A 20,446-nucleotide genomic window follows, 5' to 3' on the forward strand; every position below is an offset into this window, starting at 1 on the left:
TGGAAGCTAAGCAGGGTTGACTGTGGTTAGTATTTGGATGTGAGACTGTCCTTGAAATACCCAGTCAGGAAGTGGGGCAGACTTATTCAGCCACCTCCCTGAATATCCTCCAGGGCCCCAGTAGGGGTCAGTCACCAAAGGCTGACATGACTTCCAGGTGCAGACATACACACACACATGAAAAAATACGAACATACCCCCCCCCCCCAAAAAAAAAAAAAAAGAATCCTAGATTTATGTTCCTGTTCTGGTGAATCACTGTAACAGCCATAACCAGTGGTTTGGTTCATGAATTTTGTTATGCATACCTCTACACATATCCCTACATTTAACCTGCTTAATCCAATCAGGTTATTCTGTTGCTGAACTCTGCCACTGGCCAAGGGGAGTGTTTTTGAGACAGCAATTGACGATGTCACAGGCTATTATATAGCCAAATATTTCAAGGAAATTCAGTGTAATTAGAGAAATTTTAATTTAAGCAATACATGCAGTAGATTTGTTTTGACATCAGTGATAGGTACACAATAGAAATGGAATTATTATGGGAATTTAGTGTGTGTTTGACAAGAATAATGAATGCTGGCTATTTACAGGAACTAAATGGTAGTTGAAACTCAAAATGATACCTGTATGCTCTTTACAGTACAAGTCTAAAAAGAATTGCCCTTCTAAGCCCATTTACTTAAATGGATTTAGAAGAGTGTTAACACTGCTTATGATTGCTCTGTTAATCTCTCAAAATGTCCAGTTATTATTTTTACTGTTCATTCTCCCTAGCAGCTGAAGTAATAAATGTTTAGATGGATGTTTAGAACTATACAATATAGCTATTCAATAGTCCTAAATCGTATTTACATGGAGTAAAGTAATCAGATGATTTGTAACAGTCTCACATGCCAGAGTCAACTAACATACCATAGAGTTGTATGGACAGGCTTTTCTGATCAGGGATCAGGGCTTGAGAAGAGAGGTCATTCCTGAGTAAAAAATGTCTTCAGCAAATTTGCTGTGTCAGATTCTTAGTATGCGCATGAAAATTCAAATCTCCAGTTAGACGTTTTCAGGCTGCAGATGTTAGAAAAGATCTTTCTCTGTTTGGGACCCTTGAGAGCAGCTACCAATGGGTCTTAATAGATACTACTGAGCTGACTCAGTATAAAGCGGATTAATATATAAATGCAGGTGAATCAGGTTTCTGACCAGTGAAAAACATAATGTGCTTATATCAGTTTTCTGATATCAGAAGCCAAGTTTTCAAACACACTTAGGTTTTACTGCACTTTTGGCCAAAGACTGATGAAATGTGTTTGACTGACAGGGATGTGTATAAATCATTCCGGTCAGTCATACCGGAATACCACCTCCCTGTCTAGATGAGCTCATAGCTGAAGTAAGATTTGAGTAAGTATCTGAGCATAATTTATTTTGTCCTCACCCCAAGAGTAGTCTGTTCCAGATTTAAATTTACCTGAAGAAACTTCATATGCACAATGGGTAGAAGAGAAGGTTGGAGAAAGGATCAGACTTTTTTTTTAAAACCATGTTGTTGCTGAAGAAAAATAAACATCTTTTTCTTTAGCTTCAGCTTTCATCAAGAAACCAAAGACAACAGATGTTATAGCAGGAGGAGTGGCTATATTTGAAGCTGAGACCGAGAAGACAGGCATCAAGGTGAAGTGGCAGCGAAATGGTGTGGAAATTACTACAAGTGAAAAGTATGTCGTAAAGTCGGAGGGGAACAAGCACTCACTGACCATTAATAATGCTGGAAAAGAGGATGATGTAACATATGCTGTTATTGCTGGAAGTTCCAAGGTCAAGTTTGAACTGAAAGTCAAAGAACCAGGTAGATTGCCTGCCACAGACCCTTGTTTAAAATAGATGGACACATCACAGCCACTGCATCAGCCTTTAAATAACCTTGAATGAAACACTCTAATGCATTATTTTCACATCTAGAAAATTACTTGGTGACTGGAATTTGATCTGTGAATAAACGCATCAATCTTAACCAGTTTTTTTAAAGGATGACCAATTCTGCAGCAAGAGAAATCACCAAAATTTATTAACTTCTTATTCTCCCTGTTCTAATTTGATGATGCATTCTTATCAGATAATTTGGATTTCTTCAGCAGAATTGGACCTCCTTATGCATCAATCACAGGAGGTAGCATATGAGATACACTGTTTACTTCTCCTTTGCTGAAGATCATCTCCTTTCCATCATGTAGCCTAAAACAGCATGTCACTTGTTGTATCTTTATGTTATTTTCCTTTTAGAAAAGACAGAGAAGGTCATCCCTGCTGAAGCTCCTCCTGATCCTAATGTCTCAAATGTGCATACTGCAGCAGATGTTGAGCAGACAGGGGATGCCAAGAGTTCAGAAGGTAAAAATAAGTGATGCTGGTAGTATCTACTGTTGATGTAGTGGTCAGAAAATGTGGATGGTTAATGTCAATGGAAACACGGGAAAAGATTGAATAACATCTAAAACAGGGGTGTTGAACTCATTTGTTATGAGGGCTGGATCTGACATAAATGAGACTGTGTCGGGCCAGACCAGGCTGTGTCAGGCCGGGCCATGTGTGTACCTATTTAAGATTAGCTAGCATATGAACTTTTAAAAGGACACAGACAAACATGACTAAAGATTTAAAAAAAAACTCCTTAAGATAAAACATGTTTAAAACATTAGCACTTGTTGATCTTAAAGGTGCGTTCATTGTATTTCTCCCATGGGGTCCAGGGAATTGGGCAAAGAAAGCTCTGGCTCTTTCCCTCCCTCCCCAGGGGCCAGGAGGGGGAGGAGCCTCAACCAATGGATAAAATCGAGGTTTTGCTCTATAGCTCCTGTGTGATTGAGCAAGCCTTGTAAAGCAAGCTGAAATGCAAAAGGAAGCAAGAGAGAGGGAGAAGGAAGCAGACAAAAGCCAGTTCCTTGGGGGACTGATAGGAGCCCTCCAGGGGCCTCATTTGGCCTCCATGTTTGACACCCCTGATCTAAAAGGAGAAAAAAAATAATCAGACTGGGGGACTAGTATACCCATTAATCTCTACATGTTGGTCATACAAGTAAAAGTGCTTGTAAACAGCACCCACCCCACCCCACCCAAAATGCTTGCTGAATGATTATACTATGCAGTGTAGGTACACACATAGGCTCCAATCATCCCTGTTTACCTGGGATATTTCCTTTTTTCTAGTATCTCTTCGAAGTAAATCACTGTGTCTGTTTTGTCTTCATTTTGCATTTGGGAGATGCTTTTGAAAAATGTTGTTAATGTTCATATGTGTTAGGGTTGCCAAGTCCAATTTAAGAAATATCTGGGGACTTTGGGGGTGGAGCCAGGAGATTTTGGGGGTGGAGCCAAGATCAAGGCTGTGACAAGCATAATTGAATTCCAAAGGGAGTTCTGGCCATCACATTTAAAGGGACGGCACACCTTTTCAATGCCTTTCTTCCATAGAAAATAATGAAGGATAGGGGCACCTTCTTTTGGGGCTCATAGAATTGGACCCCATGGTCCAATCATTTTGAAACTTGGGGGGTATTTTGGGGAGAGGCACTAGATGCTATACTGAAAATTTGGTGCCTCTACCTCAAAAAACAGCTTCCCCCCCCCCAGAGCCTCAGATACCCGCGGATCAATTCTCCATTATTTTCTATGGGAATAAATCTCCCTAGGGAATAAAAGAGTTCCCAGCAGACATTTCCCTCCCCTCCCCCCACTTTCTGACGACCCTGAAGCAGGGGGAGGACCTCCAAACCGGGGGATCCCCTGCCCCCACCTAATATGTGTGAACTTAATTTAGCATTTACAGAGTTAAAATCTCTCTAGAAATTAAATTTCTCAGTGTTTGTGGACCCTAATGCATGTGAAGGACTGATTGTGGTCTACTCACAGGTTCCCCACTGTGTCTTTTAGTCAGACATGACTTGCAGATTGCCCTCAGAACTTGCGCACTGTGGGTTTCCTCAGCGGGGGCATGTAGGTCTGTCTCAGAAAAATGGTAATCCACATTGGGCATCATGTGGGCGGGAACTGAGGGAAACCCCAAACTCAAGTCTGACTAAAAGACACAGTGGGGAACCAGGCCCATAGTCAGAAAAAAATTATGGGGGGGGGGGGGGATGACTACAGTGGTGGTAAGCACTTTGTTATTTATTTACTTTATTATGTATTTATAATTTATTTACCAGTTTTCTACTTGAGATAAAGTGGATTACATGGCATAAAAATGTAATCAAATAAGCATGAGAGTCCTAATAAGGAACAAGGAGATCTCCCAGAATTACAAGTGATCACCAGACTAGAGAGGTCACTTCTCCTGGAGAAAATGGCTACTTCAGAAGTAGACTCTATGGTATTATGCCTGATTAATGTCTCTCTCCCACCTTCCCCAGGCTCCATCCCCCAAATATGTGCACACACACTTTTCTTTCACAGCTACAGAAGGGGAAGGGTGGCTTTTTTGCTTCATACAGATGGGAAGGGAAGCTGGGGAGGCTCCCCTCTACAGGTATAGAGGGTGATTCCTCCTCCCTTGCTGAGCCCAGTTAAAAGAGAAGGCAAAATTGTTGCCCACAACAATTTATTATCACCATTTTACAGTTATTTTAAAAAGCTCTGACGCCTCAACCCACCATGGGCTTGTGGTGCGGAGATCTTTCCCTCTCACTCCAAGTGTTTTCAAAGGCTATAACAACAACATGGGCACACAAAGTAAAATTGTCATTAGTCCACTTGTGAGAGGCTTCTACTGCTACCCACCCACTCAGATTCCAATTACCTTAGAACACTCCCCACCCGAACTAAAATAAAGCCCCCCCCCCCGAAAGCTTCTACTTTATGTGCTACAGGGCTGCTGATCAGGAGAATCCATGACTGCTATGAGCTAGCAAGCTAAAGTGGGAAAAGAACTGTATCACATGCTTCAGGACACAGCAGGAGTAACTACTTTGTGCAGGAAGCAAAGTGCAAAGGGAAACCCAAGGTGGGAGGAAAGAAGGAGATGCACTCTCTGACTGATAGAAGACTTGTGACATTTCACACCAACTTCTAGTGCTGATTGGAGGGGAATGACAAATTATTGATGGGGTCCCGCCCCTTTGTGCACCACTGTGGCTGCAGGCCTGTGGGGAACCCAGGCACAACATTTGTAGACCAGAACATGTGGATTAGCTCTTTAGAGCATGACATGAATGCTATCTGATGCACAGCCTGCCATTGCCACATGTACAACCGATGAGGTTTATTTTGTAGAAAAACATGTTTCTTTGAAATTTCTTTGGCCAAATAAAGAAAATCCCTCTTTGCTTTTAGATCAGCACAGAATAGGGTTACCAGGTCCAACTCAGGAAATATCTGGGGACTTTGTGGGTGGAGCAAGGTTGTAACAAGCACAATTTAACTCTGAAGGGAGTTCTGGCTATCACATTTAAAGGGACTGCACTCCTTTCAAATACCTTCCCTTCATTAGAAATAATAATAATAAGATATTGGATTTATATTCCACCCTCCACTCCGAATTTCAGTCTCAGAGTGACTCACAATCTCCTTTATCTTCCTCCCCCACAACAGACACCCTGTAAGGTGGGTGGGGCTGAGAGGGCTCTCACAGCAGCTGCCCTTTCAAGGACAACCTCTGCCAGAGCTATGGCTGACCCAAGGCCATTCTGGCAGGTGCAAGTGGAGGAGTGGCAATCAAACCTGGTTCTTCCAGATAAGAGTCTGCACACTTAACCACTACACCAAACTGGCTCTCGTGGAGAATGGGGGCATCTTCTTTGGGGCTCATAGAACTGGACCCCCTGGTCCAATCTTTTTGAAGCTGAGGGGGGGGGGGCAGGAGAAGAGGCACCAGATGCTCTGTTGAAAATTCAGTGCCTCTTCAAAAAACAGACCCCGCCGCCAGAGTACCCACAGATCAATTCTCCATTATACCCCATAGGGTATAATGGAGTGCCTAGCAGCCATTCAACCCCCTCCCCCCTTGCTTCCTGATAACCCTGAAGTAGTGGTGGGCCTCCAAACCAGGAGATCCCCTGCCCCCAACTGGAGATTGGCAACTAGCAAAGAACTGGCTATTGTAGAGTAAATGAAAACAGTATATGTCTTGTTGGGAAAGGGCATTCCACAGCTGTGACATGAATAGGAGGGTCATGCAGTAAGCTTGACTGGAACCTAAGTCTTCCCAGTCAAATCCAGCATTCTAAACACTGCACCACACCACTCTCTGGGGCATATTGAGCTTGGGGGGTTATATAAAGATCCACTTCATACTCTGGAATGAATAACACAAGTGTTTTTAAACACCTAGTTTGCTTTTCAGCTCCTCCAGCAGAAGCCCAACAAGAGGTGTCTGCTGATCCTATTGGTCTCTTTGTGACTCGGCCACAGGATGGAGAAGTAACTGCTGGTAAGTGCACAACCTATAAAATGGTGCCAGGGTTTAACAGAGATTTTAAACATCAGGTCACAGATTCTGCTTAATATGTCTTCCTTTCAAGGTGGGAATATCACATTCACTGCTGTAGTGGCAGGAGAAAGCCTGCTGAAGAAACCTTCTGTGAAATGGTTCAAAGGAAAGTGGATGGACCTAGGAAGCAAAGTGGGGAAACATCTCCAGCTTCATGATAGTTACGATCGAAATAACAAGGTACGATGAGTGAAACAAGGTCTTGACTGCCTTTGTCTTTTTTTTAATATCCTGCTTTCAGCTGATTCAACATTTTCCCTGCTATAAAGTGTCATAAAGTGCATAGAACTGCTAGTCTTCTGTTGTAAAAAGTGTATTATAGTCGATACCTGCTGATGATGCTAGACAAAATATGATGATCATTTAACTTTGATGCTCATTTTAACTTGCTGTCTACCATCCCTTAAAACCAAAGTAATGAATTTGTACAAATCCATGAAAAAGGTTTCCAGTGTAATCCTAAAGAGAGTAACTTCCTTTTAAGCCCATTTACCTAACTGCAGGGGGAGTCTTTAGCAGTGAGCAGCTAGGGCAGCTGAGACAGCCCTGACCACACACAGCCCCTCACTCTCATGGGGGGGGGGGAAGGACAGGCTCCCGCTGCCACTTACACCTACACGGTCCAAGGCTCAGGCAGCTGACTCAGTAGCTGATAATGACCACCCCATCCAGGGGTCAGGTTTCTGACAGCAGATCCCACCTGCCACACAGAGGGTCCTCCTATTTGGGCCAGGGGGCTGGTTGGGCAGAGCAGTGGGGCTGGTACAGCAGAGGGGGCTGGTAAGGAGGACAATAATGGTACTGAGGCCTCATAGTGGACTTTTGCTCAGTACCTCAGAATCATTAAAACCATCCCCATAAGTCTGTTTAGGACTACCATGTCTGTTCAGCAGAATGATAGGATTCAACCCACAATTTTAATTAGTTCTCTTATCCTGGAACCATTTTTTAGACGCGTGGTGTGAAATTGTTTCAAAATGTTGTTAAACCAGGCAGCAACTTTGCCCAATTTTCATTCAGATGCATTAATATAAACTGGAACTTCATTGAAGCTTGTTAATTTGAAAGTGGTGCTATGTACCTTGTTCATAAATAATAAGGAGGAGCAGTGAGGGAACCAAATCTGCAGTCAACATAAATCATTCAGGATAGTGCAACCTTAAGCTGACTATGCTGAGCTATAAAACAGTCTCTCCAAACTTGACAAGTGTACAACAAAATGAGGGTAAGCCAAAAACATTCTTAACCACTTATACAGTGATAGGGAATGAACAGCCAGTGACTCACTAAGAAAGAGATCTTGAGTCATGATGAATGCTAATTGAGTGTGCAGCCACAAGAAAGCAAAATCTGTTTATTAATTTGCTTAGATCCCTCTCCAGAGACATACGGGAGATAGTTTGCAACTAATGGAACAAGGAATCATTAGGAAAAAGATGGAAAATAAAACTATTAGTATTGTACCATGTACAGTTCTGGTCACTCCATCTTAGCATGAATGTTGTAGAACCAGAAAAGAGTAGCTAAAATATGTTATTGGAGCTGCACCTTCCCTACATAGAAAGGCCAAAGCTGGGGCTTTTTAGTTTAGAAAAAAACATAACTAAGGGTGTTTGTGACAGAGGTGCATTATTCATGGGATGAAGAAAGTGGTTACATAGAATTTTCTCAGCACCAAACAGTGAAATAGGCAAGAGGAGATCTTTAAACAACACATACATACAAATGGAATTTGCTACCACTGAATCCTGTGTTCTTCAGAAGAAAAACAAGTTCAGCTAGGAGATAAGAAGAAACAGGAACTGTGTAGGTATGTGTATTACGGAAAATTGGGCAGTGCTTATGACAGGAAGATTCATGTATTTTATATCTGGGTGCTGGAAATGAAATACAAAAAGTCTCGGATGGAATAAACCTTAGTAAAATGGTCCATTTATTTCTCCCATTTGCTGTAGGTTTACATCTTTGAAATGAACATTATTGAAGCAAAAATGACTTATACAGGTGGCTATAGATGTGAAGTGTCTACTAAAGACAAGTTTGACTGCTGTAATTTCAACCTCGTTGTCAATGGTAAGATGTCTTGGGCAAGTGTCTTGCAGGTGCACTCTTCCTTGACAACATGTAGCAACTTTCCTTTATACCAGCTAAGCTACATATAACATTATTTATTTGTTTGTTTGTTTTTGCAGGCTTATATTCTGCCCTTTCCCATAGGCAGGCTCAGGGTGGATCACAATATAAGGGAGAGCCAGTTTGGTGTAGTGGTTAAGTGTGAGGACTCTTATCTGGGAGAACCGGGTTTGATTCCCCACTCCTCCACTTGCACCTGCTGGAATGGCCTTGGGTCAGCCATAGCTCTGGCAGAGGTTGTCCTTGAAAGGGCAGCTGCTGTGAGAGCCCTCTCCAGCCCCACCTACCTCACAGGGTGTCTGTTGTGGGGGAGGAAGGTAAAGGAGATTGTGAGCCGCTCTGAGACTCTTCGGAGTGGAGGGCGGGATATAAATCCAATATCATCATCATCATCATCATCATAAATTAAATAACAATTAAAAACCTACAGCTTAAAAACCAGGAACAGTACAATAAAATTAATATTCCAAGAACATTAAAACAGGGGAAACCTTAACTGATTAGATTCAAGGTCTATTAGTTCTACATACTGAATCTTTATTCTACCCTTCCTCCAAGGAATTCAGAGAGGCATATATGGTCCCCCCCCCCCCCTTTTACTCTCACAACAGCCATGTGAGGTATTTTAAATGTTTAAATAGAACTCTGAATCAGGGCAGTTGTATAATATTTGTGTAAAAGCATTTCCACCATTCCTTTGCTCATACTTCTTAATTTAAGCTTGACTTCTCTAGAAGCTGAAATCTTGAGCTGTCTAAGCAGATGGGTAGAGACTAGAACACAAGGCAAGCCTGTGTTTCTGGCAGCCATATTTATACAAACAGAAACTGGCTTAGGGGTCAGTTGGCCAGCAAAGGAAATGTAAGGAAATGGCCAGTGGTACCTCCTATCTTCTGCTTTGAACACCTTCCCCTGAGAGGGACAATATTGGTAAGAAATTGAAGCCACAAGATATTTTCACTCTTCTGCAGTGCAGTTTATGCACTCTTCATTTGTGAATACTACAAATCTCTGCTGTTCAAGTGACTTTAATATCTGTTATCATGGAGTAAATTAGAGAGGATTAGCATTGACATTAAAATGAGCCTTTCTTTTACTTCCAGAAAATTCATCTCAAGGTCTCAGTGCTCTTAGTACACACTCAGCCTGGAAGTAAGCACCAGTGAATAAACTGGGACCTACTTCTGAGTAGACATGACTAGGATTGTACTTCATATCATTGAGAACTAGGCTGGATTTCTAATTTGGCTTTGAGATAAAATGAAGGTGTTCTGTTTGGTTGAGTGGGTTGCAATCTTTCTCTTCATTTCACTTTGCTGTTGAAATTTCACTTTCCAAAAGAACAACCAAAGTAAAAACAAAGAAAAATGTCAGTAGGCAGAAGGGGAGAGTTCTGGATATGTACTGATTGAAGCTGTTTTCATTGCTTTATTCTGCCCCCACCCCCCATTCTATGCCACCACAGAGGCACCTGCTGTGGGAGACATGGATATCCGCTCTACATTTCGACGGGCGTGAGTATAAATACAAGTGGCTAAACTATCCAGTGCATGAGAGAGACTTTTCCAAATGTAGTTGCTAGGCCACATACTAAATGCATTCTCAGAGGCCGCTCTGTTTTTTTTCAGAGGCACAGCAGAGTTTGATTATGCTGCCAAGGTTCAGGAATATTTGCTTGCAAGGAGAGGTTGCATGAGGCCACACAGTGATACTCATATGGATTGTCTTAGGATTGCCAACAGGCCTGAGAGAAAATGTCCATTTAATAATTTAATAGAGCCTTAATGTGTAGAAATTTACTTTTAATAGCATAGAAGAAAATAACTTCAACCAGGTAAATAACATCCCAGTAAACCTCTGTTCACCAGCCCCGTGGCACAAAGTAGTAAAGCAGCAGTACTGCAGTACTGTGGTCTGAACTCTCTGCTCACAACCTGAATTTGATTCCGGTGGAAGCTGGATTCAGGTAACCAGCCCAAGGTTGACTCAGCCTTCTTCTGAGGTTGGTAAAATGAGTACCCAGCTTGCTGGGGGGAAAGTGTAAAAGACTGGGGAAGGCAATGGCAAACCACCCCATAAAAGTCTTCCATGAAAACACTGGGCGTTTTCCCACAGAGCTTACCGTGGAGCGACATCCCTCTTCACCGCACAGCATCTGCGCGGATTTCCCACCAGCTGCTTCACATAACCAGGGAGAGCCGCAGCTTTTGTGTCGCTAACATAAACTGGTTTTTAGCGGTTTACATCTGCGACGCAAAAGGTCCAGCACTTCCTGATTCTGCAGAGCAGTTGGTGGGAAATCCGCGCAGACGCTGCACGGTGAAGAGGGACATTGCTCCGCGGTAAGCTCTGTGGGAAAACGCCCATTGTGAAAGCAATGTCACCCCAGAGTCGGAAATGACTGATGCTTGCACAGAGGACCTTTCCCTTCCTTTCCTAAACCTCTATTAAAGAGACAGGATACTTTTTCTCCGGACCAGTTGGCAACCATAACTACCACCAGCATAAGAGAAGGTGCATTCCTATGCAGACAGTAAAATGACAATATGTGTTGCATTGGTTAGATCATATCTGGATGTCGCTATTCCCTTCTATTGAGCTGAAATTTCCAATGCAGAACTCGGAACCAGGCACACAGCTCCCTTGCATCTGTTCTCTGATTTTCATGGCTGTTCAGTTTTAAAATGTTCTTGAAAAATAAGAATAAGCACTTCAAACAGATACCTACAAATATAATGTTACTTCTGGGTGTGTGGCTGGCCTGTGCTATATAAGAGCCCTAACCTAGAACCCAGGAGGATTAGTCATGTTTTCCTATTGACCCATACTCCCTACTGCCATCTTTGCTCCCCTGTATTTGAAAGGGATTATTTTTAAATTCCTGGCTGCAGCAGCTGATGGTAAAAAGGACAACATTTAATATTCCTTTCTCTCAGAACTGGAAAAATGGCTGTGAGGAGGATGGTGCTTGGATGAGATGCAGACAATGGGACTCACATGGCTTAAATAAGCCAGCACTCAAGCAGTACACATTTCAGATCTCCTGTTCCTTCCCCACCCCCACCCCATGTCTAGGGGTAGGAAATTATTCCAGCCATCTTGAAATGTTACGTATATCTTCAATATTGTATATCATAAACAAGATGCATTGTTAAAATCTGAACAAGCTATATATAAGTTTGACAATGCTAAAGCAGTTTTATTAACTGAAACTCTGTAAAAAGAAATGTTTAATGAGCAGACAAACACATTCCTTGTACTATTCAAACCTGCAGTGTTTTGCATAGAGTTTAGAACCTGTAATATTTCACTTATGTCCACAGTTTCACAACAGACTGAAGGGTGCTGAAATGTATACTGACAAAATGTTAAATATTTTGAACACTCAGAAGATGCATACCATTGGCTATTATTGTCATTCTTAATTGCTTGGTATTGTTTCCATTATATATAAATACACTTGATTCTCTTCTATTTATATTTTAGTGGGCTTTTTTGGCTCATAAACATCTGAAAAGCTCTTGCCAATGTGCATTCTTCATAACAGCTGTTGTGCTAAATGCTGTTACTGCTTCAGCAAGGCTTACCTTTGGGCAGCCCATCCTGTGCATAAGTACTCTGAGATACATCTTGCAGAGTTCAATGGAACTGCCTCCAAAGCAGTCTGGCCCTTTTGCCATTACTAAATAAAGTCCCAAATTCAGTCCCTGGCATCTCCTGTTTAAAGATCTTGTGAGGCAAGGATGCCAAAAACTTTGGAGAGCTTCCACCACTCAAATCAGGCATATTGATATTAATCCACAAACATACAACTGAATGATTAACTCCTTTGCAAAGGTGCTGCTTTTAGAGACATGAGGTGCTTCCCTGTTTAAGTTGGGGACTTGGAAAAGTTGAGATGTTAGAAAAGTACCCTGAGGGCTATTGGGCCCATCTGACTTTCATCTGTGATTGTGACCCTTAGGAGCATTCTGGGAGGAGGGAGACGGACGACTGCAGCCCTGTCCAGGTAGTCTCATTTATCTCAAAATCAGATTTAGTCCTCATAATAAACAGTATCTCATTGATTATTTAAAATTAAATATCTGTGGCCTGTTGTGAGCAATACACGACATATGTCATGATCAGCTAACTGTAATGAGGGTTGCCAGCCTTCAGATGGGGCTGAGGTCTCCCAGCACTACAGCTGCTCTCCAGACTACAGAGATCAGTATCCCTGGAGATGTCTGCTTTGTGGGGTGTTATACCCATCTGAGATCCCTCCCCTCCAACCCCACTCTCCCCAGGCTCTATCCCCAAAATCTCCAAGAATTTGCCAACCTGGAGTTGGCAAACTTATCTGAAAAACATAAACCAATCATGTACAGAGAAGAGGGCTTCAAGGATGAACATTCATTTGTAGGAAGAGAATGTGCTGGGTATAAAAACAAGTATTTTATGAAAGTAGTGATTTCATAATGAGTATTTGGATGTTTTCTGCACTCTCCTATTTTTGGTTGAAATTAATTGACTGCATTAATCTAATGGAAATCAATGAAACATTCATAGGGATATTAAAAGCTGCCCTTCCCCTCTATGCAGATATTGAACAGCCATGACTGATTCATGGAAAATTTTTATCATTGAACGATTATCTGTTTATTTAGCAGTTTGCATCACTCTTGGTACAAATATTACATAAAGTGACTGCTTTTTTGAAAGCAGATCGGAGTCTCTGCACAGCAGAATAATATAGTTTGGTTGTTTGAGGAATAAGTTCACATAGGCTTGTTACTAAGAAAAGAAACAAAAGTTCCTTCATAAATTTTATTAAAATTTTATAAAAGAAGACGAGGAAAAAAGCAGAAATCAACCTGCATCATGCAACCAGCAACGATATATGAAAACATAAAAGATTGAAATATGGCTATACAATGAAACAACTTTAATGAAAACAATAGTAGGAACTGAAGTTTTAAAGAAATTTTATTGTGAGAGGACTCCATACAAGAGAGGAAAGGCAAAGTGCAGTTGTCTAGCTATCTCAGCAAGGATGGTGAGTTGTAGAAAGGATGGATGGAGGGAGAAGTGACCTGAAGGAAGGAACCCCAAGAGTAGCATTCTGGGTAACAAAAGGGTAGCTATCAGAGTGGACAAAGGAAAGGTCAGAGAGCACCCTATCTACCTCTATACTAACCCTCTACTGTCCTCTCCTGGGATTCCAAAGTCTGTGCTAGCATTAAGTGACATTGCACAAGCCATTTCTTCCAACATTTTTCGAGAACACAATATCTGCTGTGTGAGCCAATACAACGCCAACAGATAGCAATAGTGAATCACTATATTATATTAGTGAATCACAATGTAAGACTCAAATTTAGTCCCAGTAGGCATTCAGCATTGCCCCCCAAGTTGGAATGAAGAGTCGGACACAAGGTATTGGTATAACTAAGGGCCACTTTATTAAGCATAATAATAAACGGCAAGAGGGCAACAAGAACTGTGGTCTGGTCAGGGCCAGGGGTCTCAACAGACTGCTCCCCTGCCATTAGCGGGCGAGAGACGCAGCCAGAGCTGTGTGGCACAGCTCCCGCCAGGCCAGCCCCGCAAGGAGGCAAGCCCCAGAGGGCCCAACCACCAGACGCACATCTCAATGGAAGGCACCCTCTAGTCGAGCCTCCAGGACAGTCTGCATTCTCACACCCCAGGTCATCAAACCCTAAGGTTGATCCTGCCAGACCCCTAATTCCCCAAAAGGGGGATGCTTTCTGGTCCTCCCCTAGCCACAAAGAACCATAAACCCATTAATAACCTGCCACTACTAAGGCCAAGTCTCTACTTAGGGCTTAGCACCCACTGGGAGGCCCAAGGCCACCCGCAGCCTTTGCCAGAGATATCTCAAGAAAAGCATGTTACCTTTTTCAGAGAGATACACCCCATCCCCTCTGTAGAGGTCAGGAAATTTTGTAGAAATATCCAGGTGGGGCAGAAAGTGGCCCAACCCCCCTTCCAATGCCTTCCTAATTTCTTTGTTAGCTTTATAACGGGCCCTGTCTATACCTGCAGGGTCCCAAGCACTATGCCAAACAAGGCGGGGGATCATGGCTGACCAAATTATAGTGGTCCCGGGCCATCTCTCCCTAATGTACCAAAAATCCTCACGGGCCTGCAAGACCAAAGCCTTACCTTTTACTAGCCCTAGATCATTCCCTCCCAGGTGGATGATTAAAACCTCAGGAGGAGGGCCCACATTCCCATTAAATAACAATGGCAGCAGGCCAGGCCATTGAAGACCCTGGCGGCCACGCCATTTGACAGTAACATATTGGCTGAGTCCCAGCTGAGAACCAACTGAAGTTCTCCGAGCCTGATGTGCGGCGCAAAACACATAGCTGTGTCCACAGACAAGAACTCGGCTCCTCTGGCCAGGAACAACAGCATCTAAAAAGAAAAAACAGTCAAACTAAAAACAAGAACCATAACATCTCAATTACAAACAATGAAGCTAGGAACTGAGCAGAGGGTAAACATAAGGCAACCAAGGAAGCAGCATGGAATAGTGCGGACTCAAAATAAGATGTACACACTGTGCCCCAAACCCCCTTCAAACCCTTAAGAATTAGAGGGAGACTTGGCCTTAGTAGTGGCAGGTTGGGGCATTCATGCTTGAACTGACAAGCTTTTCTGCTGCACACTCCTTGGGAGCCAAACTCCCAGCAAAGCAAGTGGGGTTGAACTGCCTGCCCTGCAGAACTGCAGGAAGAGGATGACGAAGCAGAAGTAGTAGCCGATGTCCTAGCAACCAAATGACCACTGTCAGAGCGGTCACCCAAATTTGGTTGCGCCAGGGACAGCAGTCACAACTGCTGGTGGATGCGATCCCACTGAAGGGAAGGGTACAAAGCGGCCCTCATCCTGAATTCTTCATCATATTGAATCCAGGTGGGCCCACTAAACACCGTGTACCCCTTATAAATGATATCCATATATTGGATGAGCACAGCTGCCCGCCAAGGCTGGGTGCGTGCAACCACGCCAGCATATATAAAAAACCCAGGCAGCCAATTGGTCCAAGTCCAGTCCATTTTGCGCTTCTTCAATTTCTCTTTCTCTTTGCCATCCCACTCCTCTTTATCTTTCTTCTCCAACTCACGGAAGAGGAGGGAGAAAATGCCAACATACCCTTTAGGATCTTATCCCTTGTTGAAGGCAACAAATGATCACCTAAAGGTAACACTACATCCCCGAAAGGCATGGCAGTAAATGGGACTGACCCATATGCAGCACCGAACTGAGGGGAACAGCCCCATCCCCCCGAAAAGGGGCATGGCATCCCTTGCTGACCGGCTGCAGGCCAGGGTCCATAGGGGCCAAACTGGCCCGTTGGTCATGACCAAGCTTGCTGCGGACCCGTGCCCATGGAGGAAGAGGTACCTGAAGCCCCAGCAGCAGCACCTGGCACCGCCTGAGAAGCAGGAGCCCAAGAACCCCATGGCCAAGCGGGGGCCCAAGGACCCCATGACTGTGTAGTGCCCCCAGCCTTACCCCCGGATCCAGTCGGCACCAGTGCTGACCCTGCTCTAGCATCCGCTGGAAACAAAGCTGCACCTCCATCTGCACCGCCGGTGCCCTCGACTCCTCCAGTGCCAAGTCCTGCAGACCTGCCCTCAAGGATGGACAACCTAGTTAATATATCAGCCTGCAATGCCACCTTAAAGGTTTTTCCCAAGCCCAAGTCTGACCTCTGCAAGGAAGGAATGCCCGCCACCTTTTCCAATGCCAAAAGCCTTTGCAGAATAGCTGTATTAACCCCCTCATCGCCCTCCTCATCGAAAGAAGATGAAAGGGGGGCTGGCCTTTTTGGCGGGGCCTTGGGTGCCAGCTGCTTACCTTTAGGCTTCCCAAACCCTTTCTTCCCAGGCATTTAGCAAAATGAGATAAGAATAAAAACTAACGAAATGCCCCCCAAAAATGGCTGCCCTTGAATTCACTGAAACTGACCTAAAATGGCTGGTGCCCTAAAATGGCTGCCGCCGGGCACCATTTAAAATGGCTGCCTATACCTTCACAAAGAACAACCACCAGAAGCTGATATTGGATGCCTATATGAAGCTGCCTTATACTGAAACAGACCCCCAAAATGGCCTCCGCTCCACTGCCTCCAAAATGGTTGCTGTCCTTATGAAGAAGAAGCAAATATGGCCGACCCAGCCTGAAGCAGCCCAGAAAACAAAATTGTTGCCCCATACAAAATCCTCCTCCCCTTGGCTAAACTAAAAGGGAAAGGTACGCAGAAAAACACCACCACCCTGAGAACCCTCAAATCCTTAGTTGCGGGGGGGGGGGGGGAGAACAGGCTGTGAAATGGAGCTCCTCTTCTAAAATGCCACCAGTCCAACGCTGAGAAACAGCCAGCCACGGGGCCTTATCAGAGGCCCAATCGCAGCAGCTGAGGCCTTATCAGAGGCCCAATCGCAGCAGCATCTAGAATCCAATCAGGCAGCAGAGGAGCAAGCGAATGCACTGTTCAGCCTCCCAATCTCAGCCTGGAGACTAAGGTAGGGGGCAGATGGAGCTGCTGCTATCACAGCAAGCCCTGACCCTTCAAAAGCATGCCCAAATGGGCCGCAAAAGCCCTCCCTTTCCTTCGAGGGAGTCAAAGACGTTCCAGCAGCCTAGCAGCATGCTGCTGGCTGCTAAAAACGAATTATTTATTCTTCTTTGCATTTGGTCAGAAGGAGAGAAATAATCAATCCAATGAATAATTAATATACAGAGCTACAGGGCTTCTTTCTTTCTTTTTTGAGCAGGAACGCATAGGAATGCAGTTGCAGCTGGCTTGGCATCAGAGGGTATGGCCTAATATGGAAATGAGTTCCTGCTAGGCTTTTTCTACCAAAAAAAGCCTCGCAGAGTTGTATGAACTTTTGTACTGCTGGTGTCAGACACACTGAGTCAGTGAGATGCGCTGAATATAGAATGAGTTTGGATGGATCCCCAAAATTGTTTTCCCAAGCATGATCTATTATATGCAATGAAATCAGTAAGACTTACAACATTAGAATTGTTTTTGAGCACATTTAATGCTGAATTAATTACTGGATAGACTTCAAACCCCTCACTCCTTAACAAAGTGTTTTGATTTCTGCTTCAGTTGTATTTCATTTTTGGAAACATTTTCAGTGTTTGTTTTAAAGATGTATGTTGGAGTCATACTGAATGTTTTACACAATATTCTTCCCTTAAGAAGTGGCAAGTGTATCTGCTCCCCCCACCATAAACACTTCCTTGATGTAAACTTCATCTATTGGTCCAGTCATCGCACTCCTTAATTTGACAAGAGTTGATCAGAGAAAATGTTGTGGGGGGCGCAAAAGGACAGCAAAGATAGAAAAAACTACTTTGAGACAGTACATGTGGGGTAAGACCTGAAACAATAACTGGGGGTGCCATATGACAAATAATAACTGGGGGGTTATAATCTGTTTTTTACAATTAATCCAAAAGATTACAGGTCTGGTCCTACCATTCTAATCATCATAGCATGAAGACTTCCTCTGGGGCTCATGGCTATATAGGTTTTATAAAAATCTTGGCCTATTTTTAAGGAACTGTAAGTGATGGTGGAAAGATTCTAATCTTGTGGTGTATCCCACAAGGCCTGTTCAGCTGTAGGACAATAACTGCAGAAGAGGAAATAAATGTCTGTCACTAGTTAGCTGGTGCAGTAGAATTAGACATTTCATATAATTATATTGTATAATTATTCAGTAAATTTGCTGTGGAAAAAAGGCAAAATCAGAATGTTATTTTCCTATGCTGAGCCTGGAAGAGAACAGTTTTCTCCAGCCTTGTTTGCTCTTTCTTTCTCATGTCTTGTCTCTTGAAATAAAGTGGGTGTGGCATTTGTTGCCTGTATGTTTTCCTGCATGAAAGATTTCCCCCCAGCTCCCTTCATCACCCCTACAGCATCAAAGGAAGCAAACTCCAATTGTGTTTCAGTCATTAGCTCAAAGACAGCATGCTGTTATGGTTTGTAGCCTCCATAATTACAACTCCCATAATTAGAACTGATCTCTAGATGACAGAGATCAGTTCCCCTGAATGCTTTGGAAGGTAGAAGGTAGATTACACCTTCCTGGGATCCCTCCCCTCCTAAAAGCCTATCCTCCCCAGGTTCCACCAACAAATCTTAAGGAATTTCCAACCCAGAGTTGGCAACCATACATACTATAGATGGTGGATCAGCAAGAATAATCCATTTTTAAATACTGTGGACAGGGCCCAAGAATTCATGTGAAATCTCTTTAGCCATAACCTTCAGCATGGAGGTATGTGAAACATCCACATCATTTTGTGAAGCTATTTTCCCCTCTTCTGTGATTGCATTCTGGTTCTGTACTATTTGCCACTGATGTTGTTGCTTCCTTTACTGTTCAGTGTGGACGGACATGCAGAAGGCAGAGAGTTGGATTTCAGTGCCTTGCTGAAAAAGAGGTACATGAAAATGTTCAGTCTCTAAAATCCAATTCTAAAAATAAGTTTCTAGCCTTTATGGTTAGATAGGAAATCTTGGAAACCTTTCTAAATAAATCACAGGGCCCATGGAATGATCAAAGAGCATCTGATGCTATAGTATTATTGAAACTATGATGACAGAAGACTCATCCCTGAACATGGACATTTCTATTGTGTAATGAATTTACCAGAACATAGCTCTGGTGCAGGAGAAAAAAACTCTTTTAAAGTGTTTTATCCTAAAGTCTTTTGTTATTTTTGTGCTAGAATGAAATCTAGAAAGCTTACAAGTACCAAGATGGGGGAAAGGTGTATATGGGGGAAGTGATATAAGGTAGTGTATTTAAAGCTGAATTTTGAAAGAAGTGACTTCAGAGGAAAGGATGGGTTTGGTGCAGTGTGCTGGAAGTGACATCATCAGAAAGGTGGAGCTTCAGAAGTGACATCAGTTGACCATTGACCTGGAAGTGATATCACAGGACATGACACCGCAAAAGTAATGCCACAACCTTGCTAAGCAACCCCCTCAAAAAAAAAAAGTCTCTAGGTATTACCCAACCCTAGTGAAAAAGGAAGGAGGCAACCTCTTTCATAAAAGGATATGCTGAGATTCATGGGATCTGTATAAAAGCCATGTTGGATAAGACTGCAGTATGAAGGGGAATAAGGTGAGATGGTGTGCAAAAACTGGCCAGATCAAATACTAGTAAGAGTGAGCTAGGAAAGAAGAGGGCAAAGATTTCCTTCTCTGCTGTCCACAAGGGCAAAATTAGATCTAATGAGCTTAATGGTAAGAGCAGGACAACAGTGGAACCAATTGCCCTAGAAGTGGGGGGGGGGGGGTCTCTCTCACTGGAGATTTTCATGATCCTTCTTGGGTTCTGAGATGCCCTGGAGAAATACAGGTATCTAAATATTTTAAATAAATAAACAGAGGCTGGACAGCCATCTGTCAGGAATGCTCTAACTCTGAATTTCCGGGGGGGGGGGGGGGGTTGGGGGTTGGACTAAGCCTATATAAGGCCCCTTCCTACACTGTTTTTATAACTAAATCTGAAAACTGAAAAATAAGTTATCAATTTATTAAAAATGTTTGTTTTATTAAGGCCTAAATCCTGTCAGCAAGGACATTATTTTCAATCAATAGGGGTACCAAAAGACCCTTTAAAACAAGAGATTAACATGTGATGGATAGAAGTTACCAGATGACTAAAAGTGTCAGGATGGATTAATAAAGTACTGTTGTGTGTGCTGCACTTCTCCAAGTAGTGAGAACTTACCTGGGTTGCTTTCTTAGTTGGAGGCAGCACTAAAGATTTAGGGAGTTTTTGT

At 43.2% G+C, this 20,446-nt stretch overlaps 1 protein-coding gene across 1 annotated transcript in view; it reads left to right on the plus strand.

Moving 5' to 3' along the window:
• MYBPC3 (myosin binding protein C3) overlaps positions 1–20,446 on the plus strand; it is a 123,489-nt gene that overhangs the window by 24,211 nt on the left and 78,832 nt on the right. The window contains exons 2-9 of the mRNA XM_060261684.1: positions 1,583–1,849; positions 2,284–2,391; positions 6,338–6,424; positions 6,516–6,664; positions 8,440–8,557; positions 10,083–10,131; positions 12,582–12,626; positions 19,037–19,093. Of these exons, the coding sequence (XP_060117667.1) occupies positions 1,583–1,849; positions 2,284–2,391; positions 6,338–6,424; positions 6,516–6,664; positions 8,440–8,557; positions 10,083–10,131; positions 12,582–12,626; positions 19,037–19,093 (880 nt within the window). The remainder of the gene's footprint in view (positions 1–1,582; positions 1,850–2,283; positions 2,392–6,337; positions 6,425–6,515; positions 6,665–8,439; positions 8,558–10,082; positions 10,132–12,581; positions 12,627–19,036; positions 19,094–20,446) is intronic.

Source organism: Heteronotia binoei, chromosome 21 (assembly GCF_032191835.1).
Source record: "Heteronotia binoei isolate CCM8104 ecotype False Entrance Well chromosome 21, APGP_CSIRO_Hbin_v1, whole genome shotgun sequence".
Lineage (NCBI taxonomy): Eukaryota > Metazoa > Chordata > Lepidosauria > Squamata > Gekkonidae > Heteronotia > Heteronotia binoei.